The 19,899-nt window shown below is 40.2% G+C and overlaps 1 protein-coding gene across 6 annotated transcripts in view; it reads right to left on the bottom strand.

Annotated features, from left to right (window-relative positions):
* USP6NL (USP6 N-terminal like) overlaps positions 1-19,899 on the bottom strand; it is a 193,961-nt gene that overhangs the window by 46,852 nt on the left and 127,210 nt on the right. For 5 of the 6 annotated variants that reach the window (XM_029236938.1, XM_029236937.1, XM_029236939.1 and 2 more), the window contains 2 exons: positions 17,701-17,783; positions 9,242-9,281 (listed from right to left, as the gene is read on the bottom strand). In XM_029236938.1, coding sequence (XP_029092771.1) covers positions 9,242-9,281; positions 17,701-17,783 — 123 coding nt within the window. Of the gene's footprint in view, positions 1-9,241; positions 9,282-17,700; positions 17,784-19,899 lie in introns of those variants that run through there. The other variant, XM_029236940.1, reaches the window with a different exon arrangement.

Below are 19,899 nucleotides of genomic sequence, written 5' to 3'. Positions count from 1 at the left end.
GGTACGCGGTCCTCTCACTGTTGTGGCCTCTCCCGTTGCGGAGCACAGGCTCCGGACGCGCAGGCTCAGCGGCCATGGCTCACGGGCCCAGCCGCTCCGCGGCATGTGGGATCTTCCCGGACTGGGGCACGAACCCGTGTCCCCTGCATCGGCAGGCGGACTCTTAACCACTGCGCCACCAGGGAAGCCCAATCACCCCCATTTTACAAATAAGGAAACAGAGGCACAAAGGGTCTAATCAACTTCTCCAAGTTCCCGCATCTGGTGAGTTCAAGGCCAGGCAGCGTGGCCCCAGGACCTGCGCTCCAGGCCGCCATATCCTACGCTCTTGCCTCCATCATGTCCCTGCTCTCGTTGGGGATCACAGTTCCTGGATGGAAGCAATAGCTCCTCATCGACGGTCTTCAATCCAGCCTCAAACAGGCAGATGGCATAGGCCCACCATCAATATTTTTAGATTCAAAAGAAGCATAAAATCCCAAAGAAAGTCCTGAATTTAGGAAAAGATTCTCACCAATCAGAATACTTTTATGAAATTTTATTTTTAGGCATATCCTTAAAACTCTTTAATTACTTCTTTACTCTTAAAAATTTTGATGGTTTTTTCATAACCAAAGATGATCACTTGTGAGCAAAAGATACTGTTATGATTCTCATTTTTCAAAAGATTAAGCATATTTTTCATTATATTATTAGAAATAAATTCTTACAGATGGTTCCAGAAATACGTTTAATTTTAAAACTCAGTGGGGCTCTGAAATCTAATTAATGTTTCTGCTAAATGTTACTTTACAGAAAGCCAAGCTGTGAAAAATTAAGATTGATCTAAGATGCCATTTGGTACTTTCTTGTTCTTCTGCACTCCCCCCCTCCCACGACTTCTTCAAAGCATAATCCCTTTCTCCACCAACAGGAAAACACCAAATAATTCAAGCCCATCCAAGAGTACAATAACATACACTTTGCCAGGAAAAACCCTGCTGAGATCTAGCAGGTCTTTTGCTATCTTTCATTGTTATGACTATTAAATTGTCAATAAATCACTTTAAGAAATAGCTATTCTTTTCTTTAAAGGCACATTTTTGTATTCTAATGCTCATCATATATACAGAGAGATTATTTTAAATGCTACACATTCTCACATGCAAGGATAAAACAGACGCACACAATTTTCAGAACCATTAAGTATACATTTCTTTCCCCTACAGCAAAAAAAAAAAAAAAAAAGGAAAAAAAATACACTTTGGTAAAGCTCCCAGGCTGTAGGATTTTAAAATTATACATCAGTAGTTCAATCAGGTTTAAGTGTTAACTCCATAACTCTGCCCGATCAACTACACCAGACTTGCATGCACTCATGAATCTATAATAAATGGATACAGTATACTTTATCAGCAAACATGCTATAGCTTAACAACTCCAGAATTTATTCTGAGGTAAGGAGTAACTGAAAACACATGTGACAAATGTAAACTTAAATGCTGTAGAAAAACAGGCTAAGGAACATCATCTTGCCATGGACTCAGTAACACCAAAACAGACTAGAATATAACAGCAAGTTGGAATCTCACACAGAAGTTCAGCAGATACTTCAAACTCCGCACACCCAAAACGATTTCCCTAAACATGCTGCTAATTACCCCTCCCTTTCCTACTACGAATTAAGAGCATCACCACCCACTAAGTCAATCAACCTAGAAGCTTAGGTTGTCTTCAGTCTTCCTTGTGTCTTCTTTCCACACCCAACCTACACTCTGCTGGTCCCATCCACTTCTGCTTCCATCACATCCTCTGCCCTTTTTCTGTCACTCCTCATCCCTAGATGAGGGCAGTAACTCCTCACAGGTAGCCCTGGGTGGCTTCAAGCCAGCCTCCACGCTGCTATGACCTTTTAAAAGTGAGTCTCAGCTTAAAACCTTTCAATAGCTACAAATAAAGTTCAAATCTCTACACGGTTGGCCCTTCACAATATGGCCCAAACTCACCTTCTAGTTTCACTTCCTGCTACTTTTTTTTTTTTTTTCCTGCTACTTTTATGATCTGGCCACCTTGAACTATTTGTCATTCCCAACACACAATGTATTTTCATGCCTCTCTGACCAGCGTCTGCTTTTCATCTGCCTGTGATGCTCTTCCTCACCATCATCTGGCAAAACCCTATGCATCCTCTCAAGACCCAGTCAAATGTCAAAGGTTCAAAACCTTTTCCAAATTCCTCCATCCTCCAGGCAAAATAAACTGTTTCTTCAGCATTTCATGGCATGGACTAAGGACTCAGTTGGCCTGAGTTCTGCCCCTTCTTATCTGTTTCATTTGGGACAAGTTACGTAATCTTTCTGTATCTTAGTTTCCCTATCTATAAAATGAGAATTATTATGATTATTGTTATAGCACCTAACAGCACTTGTGTTCTAGTTGGTCTAAATGCCCAAATATTTATTATTATTATTATTATTAAAGGATGAACTCCTTGAGTACAGGAACCATATTATATACTCTTGTTTTAATTTCATCACCTAAAACTGTGACTGGTGTATAAGAAAAGTTAAATAAACATTTTTAAACATAATTTACATCAAGAGAGACAAGCAAACAATACTATGAAGCAATTATGTAATAGCATTTTGTGGTCTTGGAAGCAGAGGGGTGGGAAGGAGAATGAATATGACTAGACCAACCAAAATCCTAAGTACTTTTGATAGCAGTTCGATCACTATAATACAGAAGTAAACATAAGTACAATAGTATCTCTAATGTAGTATAACAAAGATATGGATCATTCCATCATGTTGGCAACGCTTTTCAAAGTGCTGCTAAAATGTGAAACTACTGATGTTAGGAATCTATACAAAGCTGATATTAATAACTCTGTTGCCTTTATACACTGACATCTTACTTCTCCCAATTTTTATTGAAATATTTCAAGCCTACAGAAAAGTGGAAGACCAATGCACCATATACTTATATATGCTTCACCAAAATCCATCAATTATTAACAATTTGCCAGATTTAATCTATTTATATTAGGGGTTTTTTTTGTAGGGGGGTGGGGGGCGCTAATCTATTAGAAAATCTCAGACGTCGTGAACACTCCAAATATTTCAAGTATATAACACCTAAAAACAAGACATATTATCCTACATAATCACAGTACAACTATTACACCCTTTCAAGAAATTTAAAATTGGTCCGTTATTTGGTAATAAACGGTCCATATACCAAACTCCCCACTTGCCCCAAAATCATTCTTTAAAGCTGTTTTCCTTTAGGTGGGTTGGAGAGGGGAATTCAGAATACAACCCTGGAACATACATTGCCTTCACCGGCACATCTCTTAAGTTCCCTTTGCTCTAGAACAGTCCCCTGGCCTTTGTTTGTCTTTCATGATGTTGACTTTTGAAGAGCCTAGTCCACACTATCTGGCTTTGCTAACTGTTTCCCCTAGATTTTGGTGGGACTATTACACAGGTGATTTTGTGTCCTTCTTATGGCATCACATCCAGTGACAGATCATGCTGATTTGTACCATTATCAATGATACAACTTTTGATCCCTTGGTTAAGTGGTATTTGCCCAATTTCTCCACTAACTAATAGAGAAATTCCTTTGTGTAACTGATAAGTAATGTGGGTGGTGCACTTTGAGATAGTATGGACATCCTGTTCCTTAACAGCTCTACTCAGTGGTCTTCTCATCCACTATAATCTCTGTCTGAGTCAATTCTGATTCTGATGGTGGTAAAATGGTATGGTGGATTTTTTTTTCCTTATGATTCTGTCTATATTATTAACTGATATTTTTCTATTAAAAAGTTTTTCCTTTCAAGTCCCTCCCCATTTTTAATATCACTAAGGTATAAAGGACTATTTTATTCAATGTGTTAAAATCCATTATTATTATCATCATTATTCTTTTTGAAGCTCAAATTGCCCCCAATTTGGCTGGACTGCCTCTTATCTGCTTGGAGATTTCCCCTCTTCAGGCAGATCCTTTAGACATGACTGATCTGGCACAATATAATTCACGCTCACTTTATACTTTTTTCTATCCTAGACCAAGATCATCCATTTCTTTAAAGAAACAGTGGTTCTTTTTAATGGGGAATGGTATTCCAAAACTAAGATCTGGGTACTAGATGTGCTCATCACTGAAATTTTTAAAATCATATAGGAGACCCTAGTATAAGAAAATTCTACTCCCCTGAGAATGTCAGAACAACATATATCAAAAGGAAAATGATGCAGAGGTCTTAATCTCCATCCTATATTCCCTTTGTTATCTCTCCATTACCTCCACTGATTAGGAAATGGTACGGTGTTGTACACTCTTCCCCAGGAGCTGTTTTCAGGAAAGGACTAAACTTCCATTTGAAGTTTGCAATCTGATACCTGATCATCTTAAATTCACATCCCCTCTGAATCAGGACTGGCCCCTCCTATTGGGGTAAGGAGGGTATAACGATTAAAAATGGGACCAATATCTTCTTTGTTGAGACCACTCAACCTCTAGTGATCTGAGACTATACCTTAATCCTATACAGGACCAGTTGAATAGGAAGTATTTAACAACTGCTGCATCACCCACATAGTATGAAGTTGCCTTGCATTGGGTCCAATGCTCCTCCCACTAGTAACATGATTTATAAGCTAGACAGTAAAGGCTACCCATATACACAATGCATGGATGGATATTAAATAGCCTTCTCTTCTAGAATAAGAAGTCTTAGAACTTTACTGAAGTTCAAATCGTCAGATGTTTTTTTGAATATTAGGATGTGTGACTGAGGATAAAGCTGACCCAAGTCACGCACAACTAGACCTCACCAGCAGAGGTCAGGAGAGGATAAGGAGTGTAAGAAGCAAAGAGTCGTGTTTTGATAGAATAATGATATTGAAAAGTCATGTATTTTGAGCAAGATTTCACACCTCATAAAATTAAAATATAATTTTTAAAGATCTGAAAAGTCTCCAATATTCTGTTAAGCCATGCAAAATACTGCACTGCAAAAAGGAGTAGCTGAATCCATGAAAATTCATAGCTTTACGTATCCTTTCCTCCTTATTAAAAGCATCAATAAGCTCAAAGAAACAATATAATCCATTATTAATAGTGTTCTTTGCAGAGTAAATATAATAAGTATGTGTGTTTATTTGCTTCAGTGACTGTCAGGGGGAATCCAAAGCAGTCTGCAAACACCAACACCCACCCTCTTACGAGGGACTGCCTGCCTTCCACACCCTATTTTAAACAGAGAATTACCTTATGTAGAAGGAATACACTGGCAAAGCTGGAACAAAAGCCCCGATGACCTGCCTGTGCATCAGTGTACAAGTCTTCCCGAACGGCAGGCAGGAAGTACACGTTGCAAGTGGATGCTCTGTGAAGACTGATGAACACTTGTACGCTTCCACAAGGCTATCCTTTCCACTGATTTTATTCAATGCCGCATATGAATATGCAGAATTTTTTATTAGCTTCCTAGAAATGGCAGACCTTGGCCATTAGAACTAGGCAACCACTGAAGAACGTATGAACTAAACTGAAACTAGAAAAATTGGGGGAAATCCTGATAAACTAAAAAGTTTCCAGCCTCAGACTGCTCTGCATGTGTCTAAAGTTCTCATTCCACTTTAAAGAAACCAACTGGGCCACACGATATGAGTGCAGTTTATAGACAAGGGGAGGACGGAGTCTCAGTCGGCAGCCTCAGAACCCCTGCTCCCAGTAAAAGCCTGACAAGGGAATATAAAACTATGTCTTACGTTAAATTATTAAGGTGTGCGTATCATTTCATAGTGATTCCCTGTTATATTAAACTGTTTAGAGCAAACAATCCATTAATTATAACTTTAACTGCATTGGATAAGAGGTCTTTTACTGTACAGGCAAATCTCTTTAAAAAAAAATTAAAAACAAACAACCTCCCTCAAGCATGCATTCTCCAACTAGGTTTTGTCTCATATTTCTTCTTTCCTTCACTGTCACATTTCTTGAATCATCTACGCTACTGGTTCCCACATGTCTGGATTTTCTGGACCAGGAATTCGTTTTGAAAGGGGAAGAGAGGTGGCATTGGAGAGAAAAGTCAACAGTGGGTTGCCAGATTTTTATTCTGCCAAATATGGATAAGGTACCTTCCAACTCTTCTCTCCCTCATTTCTCAAGTAAAGCACACTGTCAACATTTGAAAGGACAAGCTCCGCCAACCTTTAAATTCACCTGTTTAATGACATAACACAGTCTTTATGTTCACCTGGTCGTTCACTCAGCCACCATTTATTAAGCACGTACTATGTGCCCTGCTCTAGGTTCTGGGGATACAACAGTGAACAAAGCAGATGAAACCCCCCCCCCTAGAGATTACATCCTAGTGAGGAAACAGACAAAATAAAGATATAAGTAAAATACTGAGTAAGTGAAACAGTGTGAGTACTAAAGAGAGAAACAAAGGACAGAGGGGGATAGTTGACATGCAAGGGGGAGGGAGTTCCCAACGTAAGATCTGAGATGCCAGGGAGGGTCTTATTCCGAAGGTGGCGTCATACAGTAAATACCTGGAGGAGATGAGGGACCGCGCCCTGTAGCTCTTGGGGGTAGGAGGAGGGGCTCCCCAGGAGAGGAGGCAGCCAGGCAAAAGCCTGAAAGAGGGAACATGGCGGGCTGGTCAGGGAACACTGAGGAGGCCGGTGGGTGAGCAAGAGATGGGAGCAGGAGAGGAGAGACTTACGGAAACCAGTCACACGGGGTTCTGAGATCATTCTAAGGACCTTCCTTTTTACTGTGGATAAGCTGGAGAGCAGGCAGGATGTTCCCATCAAGAGTGACATGCTCTCTCTTATTTTAACAGGATCATTCCGGCTCTTGTGGTGAACAGACAGCGGACACTAGCAGAAGAAAGGAATTGGAAGCCCCAGAAGAGAGGTTCCAGCAGACCAGGCAGCAGAAGGCCGAGCTGACACATGAGGTGTGGGGATGGTCAAACACAACTCAGAAGTTTTTAGACTGAAACCTGGAAGGGTGGCGCTCCCACTGGTTGAGATGGGAAACTTGTTCACAGATGGATTTGAAGAGAATAACAGAAACCCCAGTTTGGACATTTTTAAGACATCTGAGTGTATGGAGTAAGCCAGACACTAAGTCTAGACACTGAAATGCACACACAGTCTGGGGGCTGGCGTTTAAAGCCAAAAGACTAGATGAGATGACCGAGGAGGAGATCCAGACAGGAAAGAGAAGTTCCAGGCCTGAGCCATGGGCTCAGGATAAAGTCATGAGACGAGAAGGAACAAGTGGAGGAAATGGAGAAAGAGCAGCCAGTGAGGAAAGAAGAATATGTGGAGAGTAGGGGGTTCTGAAGGCCAAGAAGTGGGAACGTGTGAGAGTGAGGCTAAGCAACCAATCACATGCGCGGGTGGGTCACTGGGAACTGACTACTTGGTGTGACAGTGCAGAGATAAGAAATAAGAAACACGAAGCAAGCACATTGGCTGGGCAAGGCCAGAGAAAGAGGTACTGGAGGTTTGAGAGGGAATAGGAAGCTGCACTAGTTAAAATGGGAGCAGAAATTCACTAGGAGGAAGCGGTATGATGTCCAGGCAGCATAAACATCCAGCTGAGGTTTGTGATCATGGATGTAAAGTAAAACCAGTCATCCCAGTTGGGAGTCTTTTCCCAGTTGCACTGAGCCGCTCAGGTGCAGGTGCTGCAGAGGCACAAAGTTCAGCCCAGGAGAAGTGGGCAGGAGGGGGGAGGGGGCGGTCCCAGCCTGTGGCAGAGCTGAGCTGGGAAGAGAGGGAATGAAGACCTAACAGTTGTGGGATCCAGAGGGTCCACGGATTATCCAAGCCAGGGCACTAACAGAGAGAGAATGGCCAGAATGTGGACACAAGCAAATCCCTGTGTGCCCACTTCCAAGTGGTCTGGTAGAAGTTCACCAGGGGCAGAACTGGTAGAAAGTGCCGTCACTTCCTTCTCCTGCATCCCTGGGCCGCAGGGGCCCGCCTTCTCCACCAGCACCACTGCCAGGGCACGCTGCACACACCATGCCCCTGAAAGCCACTATCATTTCCCACTACTGTCTCACCTGACCTGCCTCTAGTCACTGGATGAACAGCCAGCCTCTCAGAGCAGAAACTATGCCGTATTTGATCCTGATGTTCCAGGCTATGGCCTCGATTCTAGACCCATGCTTGATATATAGTTGCTAAGGAGTAATAGAGCTTTATTAAGAGAAAGAAATTTCTTTGCCCAAACATCAAGGTTATGACACAGAATCAGGCAGTCACAAGAAAATTTAACCGCAGGAAGTACCTATAGGGCTCTCTACACGGTATACGTAAAATGGCACTTTTTATCCAGAGTTATGCTACAGTTCTAATTTTCAGGAAATTTTTTATTTTAGAAAGATTTTATAAAATATTTTTCAAATTCCAATTCCAATTTTACCTCCGTTGTCTGAAACCCAGCCTCCTTCCCCCATCAAACATAAACAAACTGAGAATAATCCCCCCGATCAATAGCCTCCCTCTCAAATCATAAATTCTACAATTCATTTTTAGGTACATAAAACAATGGAGAGGGGCAGGGAGGCTCTGAGCAACCTTAAACATTCAGTCGCTGGTTCTCATGCACACCCAGCTATGGAGTCAGCTCCCCAGCCAAGTGCAATGAAGAAAGGGGAACCACTGAGTTACCAAAAAACTGATGAGTTTACTATATGTAAGACTTTTAAGTCTTTAAAATGCACATGTACTTATTTGACTACAGCAAACTCTTTTTGTTGTTGTCTGTGGAAAATGTGATTAAAAGCTCATGGCACAGTTATGTTCCAAAAAGCTGCTGGTCTGGACCACGGCTTTAGGAGCCACACGGTGCTTTAGAGGCACCCGTGAAACTTGTACACCTTAGGGGCCCAGGCTCCCACTGCTCCCAAGCTCTGTGCTCTCACCAGGCCCGAGTCCTGAGGCATCCTCGATGGAGAACTACCCGTGCACAATGCACTCTCTGCTAACGCCTACCTCTCCTTTTTTCCAAGTACCTATCAGAAGTTCCATAAAATCTAAAATTATTTCACCATTAATTTAATTGCTTTCTTACAGTAAGAAACATGAGGGTCAAATTCTAACGATGACTACAGCACTGACATATAACACGGCACTCACAATCACAAAGGTGGCAGGTTTTATTCCTCTGATGAATGTAATCCCCCGGTAACTGTAAACAAACGCAGAGCTGGACTTACCCGTTCCATAGCTGCATTATGATATGGGAGCTCCTCTTCGCTGCAGAGGAAAAACAGTGGATGTGAAATAGTTGAAACCAGAGCAAACTTTTAAAAAATTATAAGCCTGTAGGTAAACATGATGTACAACCATTTATTTATCATCTCAAGAGCTACGTAAGCTTCCATTCCACCGAATTTAACATAAAACAATGAGCTATTCTGTAACCACGTCCCCTGTCTTCAAATCTCTAGACACACTCTGTCCAATCCAGTCATCTCCTGTCACAGGTGGCTGTTTAATTTTAAATGTAAATTAAAATGAAATAAAATTAAAATTTCAGTTATGAGCCTCATTAGCCATGGTTCAGCTACCATACTGAACAGTGCAGACACAGTGAGAACACTTGCACCACTGCAGAAAGTTCTACTGGACAACACTGCTCTAGTCCAGGAGTCAACAACCTTTTCCTGCAAAGGTAAATATTGAATTGTAAATATTTTAGGCTTTGTGGGCCCCACAGTGTTTTTCATAATACTCAACTTTGATGTCGTACTGTGAAAGCAGATACTGACAGCATGTAAATAGAGTGTGGTTTTGTTCCCATGAAACGTTTACAAAAATAGGTGGTAAGCTGGATTTGGCCTATAGGCCATAGTTTGCCAACCTCTACCCTAGACCATCACCTCCACTTTCTGTCTTCAACTACAGCCTGTAACAAATGATTGTTCAAAAAAATTAGTATAAGGAAATAAAACTGCCTCCCATGGATTTATGAATTAAAAAGAAAACTTCAATTTTTATTCTGTAAATAAGGAAAGCTTCATTTGTCAAAACTTCAGTGGGAATAATTTTTAAAAATGTAAATATAATAAAAGATCAAATCAATTTCTCTGATACAGTAATTTTGTGATACCACCTGCAATATAAAACATTCTGAGACTCTTGAATTAATTGTCAGTAATATGAAAACCATGTACTATCTGTAAACAGTGCTATGTACTTTGAGTTGCTCTATCAGTAGTACTGATGTTTTGACAAGAACTATCCATATTCTTCCCTTAGTTTCTATTGACACCAGATAATAACACTTTTAAGAGTACAATATGTTAGTATTCAAGAGTCCAACGTTTTCAAAAGCACTCTTTTGCTACTCTGGAGAGTCCCTAGGTGAAGCGTGAAGCTACAGCAATGAAACTGACCAAAAGGTGTAAGAGCCAAAAGAGATCTCAGAGAGATAGTCCAACCCCCTCATTTCACAGATAAGAAAACTAACATTTTCACTCAGACACCATCACTTATCCTAATACAGAGATGTTCAGCACTATCTAACCCAGTGGGTTCAAACTTAGATTAAGTATCTATCTTCAGATTGTGCAAGAGTATATGAAAAACAGGCTAAGAAACCAATTCTCAAGAAAAAGAATATCTAAGGATTAAATATAAGTTTTTTTTTTTGAAGTGCCTATTCACCTTTTTTTTTTTAAATAGCTTTTGTTAGGCTCTTAGTCTAACTTTCCCTGCTGATTTGTAATCCTGATTACTAGTGATGCATGGATTACCAGTGATGCATGAATGGCACCCATCCATTCTTCATTTACTGGCAGAAGAAGGCCTGTCAACACTACTGGAATGTACTTGCTAGGTGATGAGGTCAGCAAGGACATCTTGAAAGAATAAGAACATCTGGCAACCTCTGTGTGCACCAACAATGGCGTATCTGGGGTGAGTGGGCTGGGCTGCCCTGGGCAAGAGCAACCTTCTGTGCAGCTGATTTGAGCAGGTCCGGACCTAACACTGAACACTGAACGTTCCTAACTGCAAATGAAGTGCCAACTCTGGCTGCCACCAGAGGACAAGCTCTTCAGTGTCCTCCTATTCACTAAACAAGACTAACAGGCCTAACTGTGCCTGTTCTCAACACTGAATCAGAACCAAGTTCTGCACACGTCTGTGGAATGGTGCGAATATCTGCTCAGGCTACATGGTCTGTGCCAGGCAGGTCCTACCCCCGCCTCTGGCAACCACCAGTATGTTCTCTATATGTATGAGTTTGGGTTTTCCTTTTTTTACATTTCACACATAGTGACATCACACAGCATTTGTCTTTCCCTGACTTATTTCACTTAGTATAATGCCTTTAAGGTCCACCCATGTTGTTACTGATGGCAGAATTTCCTTCTTTTTTATGGCTGAATAATATTCCCCTGAATATATCCACCATATCCATTCATCCATTGATGGATGCTCAGGTTGTTTCATGTCTTGGCTATTGAGAATAATGCTGCAATGAACATGGTGGGTACAGATACCTTTTTGAGTTAGTGTTTTCATTTCCTTCAGATACATACCCACAAGTGAAACTGCTAGATCAGACAGTAGCTCTATTTTTGATTTTTTGAGGAACCTCCATACTATTTTCCATAGTGGCTATACCAATTTACGTTCCCACCAACAGTGTACAAAGGTCCCCTTTTCTCCACATCCTTGCAAAACTTGTTATTTCTTGTCTTTTTGATGATACTCATTCTAACGGGAACAAGGTGATATCTCACCGTGGTTTTGATTTGCATTTGCCTGATGATTAGTGATGCTGAACACATTTTCATGTACCTGTTGGCCATCTTCTTTAGAAAAATACCTATTCAGATCCTCTGCCCATTTTTTTATTGGATTGTTTGGAGGGTTTGTTTGGCTAGAGTTGTATAAGTTCTTTGTATATTTTGGATATTAATCCCTTATCACAGTGGTCCCCAACCTTTTTGGCACCAGGTACTGGTTTCGTCAAAGACAATTTTTCACGGACGGTGGTGGGGGGATTGGTTCAGGTGGTAATGCGAGCGATGGGGAGCAGCAGATGAAGCTTTGCTCACTCGCCTGCCACTCACCTCCTGCTGTGTGGCCCAGTTACTAACAGGCCACAGACTGGTACCGGTCCACAGACTGGGGGCTGGGGACCCCTGCCTTATCAGATATATGATTTGCAAATCTTTTCTCCCATTCAGTAGGCTGCCTTTTCATTTTCTTCATGGTTTCCTTTGCTATGCAGAAACTTTTTAGCTTGATGTAGTCCCACTTGTTGTTTGTTTGTGTTTGTTTTTACTTTTGTTGGCTTTGCTTTTGGTGTCAAATCCAAAAAATCATCACCAAGACCAATGACAAGGAGGTTACCACCTACTTTTTCTTCTAGGAGTTTCATGGTTTCACGTCTTATGTTCAAGTCTTTAATCCATTTTGAGTTGATTTTTGGGTATTGTATAACATAGTGGTCCAATTTCATTCTTTTGCATGTAGCTGTCCAGTTTTCCCAACACCATTTACTGAAGAGACTGTCCTTTCCCCTTTGTATATTCTTGGTTCCTTTGTTATAAATTAACTGACCACATATGCATGGACTCTAACAGATCTACGTGTCTGTTTTCATGTCAGTACCATACTGTTTTGATTACTGTAACTTGTAATAGAGTTTGAAATCAGGAAGCATGATGTCTCCAGCTTTGTTCTTCTTTCTCCAGATTGCTGTGGCTATTCTGGGGCTTCTGTGGTTCCACACAAATTTTATAATTGACTGTTCTATTTCTGGGAAACATGCCACTGGAATTTTGATGAAAACTGCATTAAATCTGTAGATTGCTTTGGGCAGTATGGACATTTTAACAATATTAATTCTTCCAATCCATGAGCATGGAATATCCTTCCATTTATTTGTGTCTACTTATATTTCATCAATGTCTTACAGTTTTCAGTGTACAGGTCTTTCATCTCCTTGGTTAACTTGAGATTCCTAGGTATTTTACTCTTTTGGATACAATTGTAAATGAGACTGTTTTCTTAATTTCTTTCTGATAGTTTGTTGCCAGGGTATAGACATACAACTGGTTTTTGTATGCTGATTGTATATCCTACAACTTTACTGCATCCATTTATTAGTTCCAACATTTAGTGGAGTCTTCAGAGACTATATAGACAGACATATCATCTGCAAATGGAGCTGGTTTTACTTCTTTCCTTCCAATTTAGATGTGTTTTATTTCTTTTTCTTGCCTAATTGCTCTGGCCAGGACTTGCAATATGATGTTCAATAAAAGTGGTGAGAGTGGGGACCTTAGAGGAAAAGAGGAAAAGCTTTCAGTTTTTCATCATTGAATATGATGTTAGCTGCAAGCTTGTCATGTAGCCTGTATTATGTTGAGGTACATTCACTCCATACTCATTTTGTTATGAGTTTTTATCCTGAATGGATGTTGAATTTTATAAAGTCTTAAGACCTCATAGATAGAATGTGATCCATTCATGAATTTTCTTGCATTATTGCTCCATTTCTAAAATCTTTCATACAAAATCTGCTATGTGCTCAACACTGATCTCCAAAGAACTTTTCCTCTTCTAGTCTCTGTGTTGGCATACACTCTTTCACAGCCTTCTAAAGAGAAAACAGGGAACATGCCTTATCAAGAGCTATACACAATGTATACATACACACGTAAAACACTGTGGCAGCCTCAGGCACCATGGCTGGCATGCTGCAGGAGTGTACTAATGTTGCTGAATGAATGTATGAAGGGAAGGATGAATGCATGCCTGCATTCATGTATGCATTCTTACCGTGACACCTAAATATCCTCCAAGTAGAAGAAAGGGAAGACCAAAATCTGGGTGACTGCAGTGTTCCTTTAGATCAGCAAACTACAGCCCCTGAATGAAATCTGGCCATCGGCCTGTTTCTGTAAATGAAGTTTTACTGGAACACCACCATGCTCATTTATATATCGTCTATGGTTGTTTTCAGGCTACCATGGTAGAGTTGAATAGCTGTAAGAAAAACCATATGGTCCACAAAGCCAAAAAGTATTTAGTATCTGCCTCTTTACAGAAAATGTTTTCCTACCGCTGCTTTAGAAAACGAAGGTTTGTCGTCTAATGGAAAGAGGCACCTAGAGACTGCTTAAAGAAAACACCAAGCTGATAGCAAGAAGCTACGCCTTGTAGAAATACACAAAGTAAAAACAACAACATAGGCATCACTGGAAACACAGGGACCTTACCTGGATCTATTTTCTTTTATCTGCTATTAAGCTTAAAATAATTACTAATTAGAGTGTATGTGCTTGTAATTTCTCAATAGCTCAAATGGAGTATTTCTGTAACTATGAGATAAACTTTCATTTGGAAACATAAAAGTTAACTTGTGAAAATCAGTTATTCAATATACTGACTAAATTTTATTTCTGATTTTGTAGCAGATTTTGCCTAAGTTTAGATTTACTCTAGTCAAAATTATTGGATGGGTAGAAAGAGTTCTCAAGGCCTCGTCATTAAAACAGATATTCTTTAAAAACAAAAACACCATTATTCTGGCTTACAAATATTTATATAGTCACATTAAACTACAGACAATGTGCTAAATTTTATAAATATACACATTGTGATAAGTAGTTGAAAATCTGAAGCTTGGTATTAATTTTATCTTTATTTTTGAAACAATTTCCTTCTAATTCTTCTATTAATAACTTGTGGCCTAAAAGCATTATCTATGATTATCCAAATACCAAGCATTCTTTGTCGAGCAGACTGACAGTGACTATTTTTCAAAAAAGTGTTGAAAGTTTAAATACTGAAAGTTCTCTAAGTTCTTAAATAAGCTCGATTTCTCCATTCTCCAGATACAAGTCCATCACAGGCATGCAGCTAGGGACAGCTCCCCATTTCTGTGTACTAAACAAAGACGACCCTGTTCCAGCATCACGCCAGGCTGGTTTGGCAACAGTTTTTATATTTATTGTGAAATCTGTTATAAAACCAAGTTAGTCCTATACTGTATTTGTTAATTACTGTCATCCTTCTCCACATATCATAACAAGTAATTTAAGTTACAAAAACTGTAATTAGATATGAAGTCAGCAGCCTTCAGAGAAGGCTGCAAAGTTACTTTGTACCATTTTATTGACCTTGACACTTAAAACGCATGTTTATCACAGAACCAATCAGAAATTACAAAGAACTAAGACAGCAGAAAGAAACACTCTTGATCAAGGTGTGACAGGGAGCAACGTCTAAATGCCTAGGCCAGGTGACTTTATTCAATAGCGCAAAAAAACCCAGCAGCAACCTTGGGAGAAAGTGTCTCACTGAAATGAAGCACTGTAACAAAAATCAATGCCTTTGGTGAAATTCAATAAAGCCTAACACCACACTAAAATCCATTTCTATGCTTCATTATTTTTGTTTGTGCTGCCTGCTTTAGGATCGCACCATGGAGTTAATACAAAATTTAGGGAGGCAGTATGAGGACTGGTTGGGCTTCGTTTTCAAAGACGGTGAGCTCACCAGTGGGATCATTTCAAACAGATCCCTCTCCTTAGGCACTCTTCTTTCCCCCTTTAATTTTCTTTCTAGGCATTTCGAAGAGCTTCTTCGATGTTTCTCTTATTAAAACTACAGAGGCAATAGAATGCAGAAGGTCAGAACTCAGGCTCTGCCCTGAGGCTGCCACGGTCAGTTCCCCAATCTTACTGCGAGCGCAACCTGGGCAAGTTGCTTGATCTCTTTGTGCTTCAGTTTCATCTAAAAAAAGACAAAAAGAGTACCTATCCCAAAGAAGTTTTGAAAGGAATAATCCATGTTAAGAGCTTAGAACAATGCCTGGCACACAGTAAGCGCTCAATAAATATTAGCTAATATTATTAAGGTAAATCACTGAGTGACTTTTTTTCCCACTAGAGCCAAATGGACCTCAGCACAGAGGTAAAAAGAAACATGGAGTAACTGAGTGTGATTTTTAGATTGTAGACACAGGCTAGGCTCTTGGGCCAGAACCTAGTTGTTTCAAGCAATGAGAAAAGAGAATTTAGCTAATTCCTAGACCCTTCCGGAATGCACGGATTTTTCATACATATTTTGTCCTATATTAGACCATTTTATGATAACATCCTTTGTAGTGGTTCACGCCCATCACAAACACTTGGGGAGGTCAAAATCAGCTGAGTTGTATCCTACCTTCTGAATCAGAATCTGGGATACAACCCAGCTATCTATTTAAACAAACAAACAAACAAACATTTTCCAACTAATTCTAATGTGCAGGAGATTTTGGGACCCACTGATCTTGACAGTGCTAAATGCTCGAAATGTCCTTCCAAACAGCATTCACATACCTCAGATCTGCACATTAACCCACACAAATGTAAAATCATTTCCTGTCACATTTGTGGCCAAGTTTGATTTACTTAAAAAAAAAAAAAAAAAAAAAAGCCGAAGTGGGGGTTTCCCTTAGGGACAGTATTTTCATCACAGTTACACACTGCTCTGTTGGTCTGCTGAAATTCAAAGCCTTCTAATTAGAACTAGGCAGGAGAACATTTCGGATATGCTGATATCATTAGGTAGCATAATGACACCTTACGTTTGTCTAGACCTGTATGTAGTATTCTATCATTTTATTTCTTCAAAGCTTCAAGTACCCCTAAGTATGTAGAGCAATTAATGATTTCTGTTTCACAGATAAGGCGTGAAATAGTTAACTGAAACCAGCAAAGCCAGAAGAAGAGCATACATTCTAACCCCCAGAACTGTTTGTTTGCTTGCGTCACCCTGAGAAAAACAAGATGCAACAAAATACTTTCTAAATGCAAGAAAACTGAACAGAAAGGAAAAAGAAGGTCTGAGTACTATAAAGTTACTGCTATGAACTCCCTAAGAAATTGTATTCCTCCTTCAAAATTTAATCATGTATCATAAAATAAAAATCCCTGGCTTCTTCCTCTTTATAATAAATGAGACTGGGAAAGGATAAATGTGACTAAGTAGTAGGTTAATCACTAAATTGTATGGAACCATACAAACTACAAAGATGCAGAAAAGTCTCCAGCCCATGGGAATCTTACTAAACAAAGCCAGAACCAAACAGGCAAATTCACATCATTTCAGGATGTTTTTAAGAATCAAAACCACTTTAACTACTTTACTTTACAGTGCTCTAGGCCTCTCTCGACTCCTTACGTAACATACTCAGGATAAATGGAATTAATTTTCAGAAGCAATAATACAAATACATTTCCCACCATAAGGAAGATCAGTGGCATTTCTTTTCATTGCTCATTTTCAGGCTGCACGATACTAAAGTTCTAACTGATAATTATTTTTAAAATGCATTTACATAAAATAAAATGTTTTATCATTATTTTTGAAATACAAGTTGTTATTGATTTCCACTTAGTTCTGCTAAATTATTAATATAACTCATTCACTGCACTTAATGTTCTTCCTAAAACACAATGAATATTAAAGACTATATTCTTAACTATAGTTCAATTTCAATCACAGAGGTTAAAAATGCCAGGAATTTAATAAAAAAAGCATGTTGCAGGATCAATCCTGGAATCTTATTCAGAGCAATGCTATTAAAAATAAAGAAAATCAACGAAATAGGAGACCATAGAAACATAATTTTAAAAGTTAGCTTTCAAACTATGCAACTTACTGTAAGAAGCCAAATCTATCCGTGACTTTGTAAACAAGGTAATCAGCATCTTCCCAAGGTTCAATCTCTGCACCTTCTCGTCCCTATAATAGGGGACAAAGAAGGGTGTTATTAGGAATATATAAAACTGAATAATTTCTTAAAAAGAACAGAAAACAAGACTTATTTTTTGCTAAAAATAAGAGCTGGAACTGAGGCATTATCGACCCTAATTAACTTAAAAAAAAATTTGGGGCAATAATCACTATTTCTTTGATACAAACTTTGGAAGACATTAAGCCGTGATCAGAGCTGGGTTCCTGTGAGAAACAGACTGGGAAAGAGGGAGCAACGGAGGACAAGAAGCCACTCAAGAATGAACCGTCAGGGCTTCCCTGGTGGTGCAGTGGTTAAGAATCCGCCTGCCAATGCAGGAGACATGGGTTCGGGCCCTGGTCCGGGAAGATCCCACATGCTGCGTGCGCCACAACTACTGAGCCTGTGCTCTAGAGCCCGCGAGACACAACTGCTAAGCCCGCATGCCACTACTACTTAAGCCCACTCTCCTAGAGCCCGTGCTCCACAGCAAGAAAAGCCACCACAATGAGAAGCCCACGCACCGCAACGAAGAGTAGCCCCCGCTCACCGCAACTAGAGAAAGCCCGTGCGCAGCAATGAAGACCCAACGTAGCCAAAAATAAATAAATAAATTTATTTTTTAAAAAAAGAATGAACAGCCAAACTTGAAGGTTTTAGAGTGAAAACATCTTAGAAGAAAGTACGTCTTGCTTTTTCATCCTAACTTCTCAGAAGAGTGGGCTACCTACTTTGCCTCTCTTCCTCTTCACTCCCAGCTCTACTGGCCCTGACACTATCCTTGCCAAGGTCAAAACCGGCCTCCCACCGTCAGATCCCGTGAACACTACTCTGGCTTCCTCACCGAGTGGACTTTTCCACTGTGCTTGTCAGTGCTGCCCAGCCTCATGACACCATCGTCTCTTGGCTCTCCTGTCCCTCCCCTACTCTTCTGTGACAGCTTCCTATGGGCTGCCCCCACCAAGTGTCCGTGTGCCCAGAGCTCCACCCTCAACCCACTGCCCGTCACACTCCCCTCCTGAGCTGTGAAGCAGCACTGATTAGAGCAGGAGCCCCAGGACAAGAGGCTACACTAATCCCTCACGTTTCACACTTAGTGCCCGACTGTCTCGTGGATGTTTGGTAACTGCCTGTTCATGTGTTTTCTGAGTAGGCCGTGAGCATCTTGCGGGCAGGGACCCCTTGTAACTCACGTTTGTACAGTGAAACCCCAAGGCCTAGCATGACACTTGGCCTGGTCACTAAGTGTTAACTGCATGAAAAAAAAAAAATGCACGTGAGCATGAACAAACGATGGTTCTATTGGTTTTAAATTAGTTAAGCAGCTAAATAAATTAATTGGGTTTTTCACGGACTACATTAAAACCTAATCATAATAATGGGAAATGGTGTCTGATGTTCCAAACAACCAACTTAAAAAGAAACTCTGGGAACATGATTGTTCAGTTGAGCTCTGCCTGTATGCCTCCCTGGAAGCAGGGCACAGTCCAGATGGCCTTCTATAATTTCATGTTCCTGTTATTCTCATAAGTAATCAAAAATAACAGATACGAAATTACATCCAAGTGATATAAATATAAAACATGACATTTATAAATCATGGCTACAACTCATTGTAGATCTCAAGAGCTAAGGTAATAATAAGGATATATGTAAATCGTCAACAACTGTGATTTTCTAGGGCATCAAAAATGAGATTCCAGGGCTTCCCTGGTGGCACAGTGGTTGAGAGTCCGCCTGCCGATGCAGGGGACACGGGTTCGTGCCCTGGTCCGGGAAGATCCCACATGCCACGGAGCGGCTGGGCCCGTGAGCCACGGCCGCTGAGTCTGCACGTCCAGAGCCTGTGCTCCGCAACGGGAGAGGCCACAACAGTGAGAGGCCCGCATACCGCAAAAAAAAAAAAAAAAAAAAAAAAGAGATTCCATAATTAACTTAAGGATAAAATGCTAATGGAGATTATACATCATGTATAAATTCAAATTTTCAGATCCATGTTCAATTTTTAACATCACGTATCCATTATAAATAAAATGCGTATCCAATTCCATATACTAATATATTAAAATATTTATTGAATACCTAGTATGAGCCAGAACTATTGTAGGTATTTAGGATACAAGA

Source organism: Monodon monoceros, unplaced genomic scaffold, assembly GCF_005190385.1.
Source record: "Monodon monoceros isolate NGI ecotype Baffin Bay Population unplaced genomic scaffold, NGI_Narwhal_1 Super_Scaffold_21, whole genome shotgun sequence".
In the NCBI taxonomy this organism is placed as follows: domain Eukaryota; kingdom Metazoa; phylum Chordata; class Mammalia; order Artiodactyla; family Monodontidae; genus Monodon; species Monodon monoceros.
Note: the sequence above shows the minus strand (reverse complement) of the source record. Positions and strands in the feature narration are given on the sequence as shown.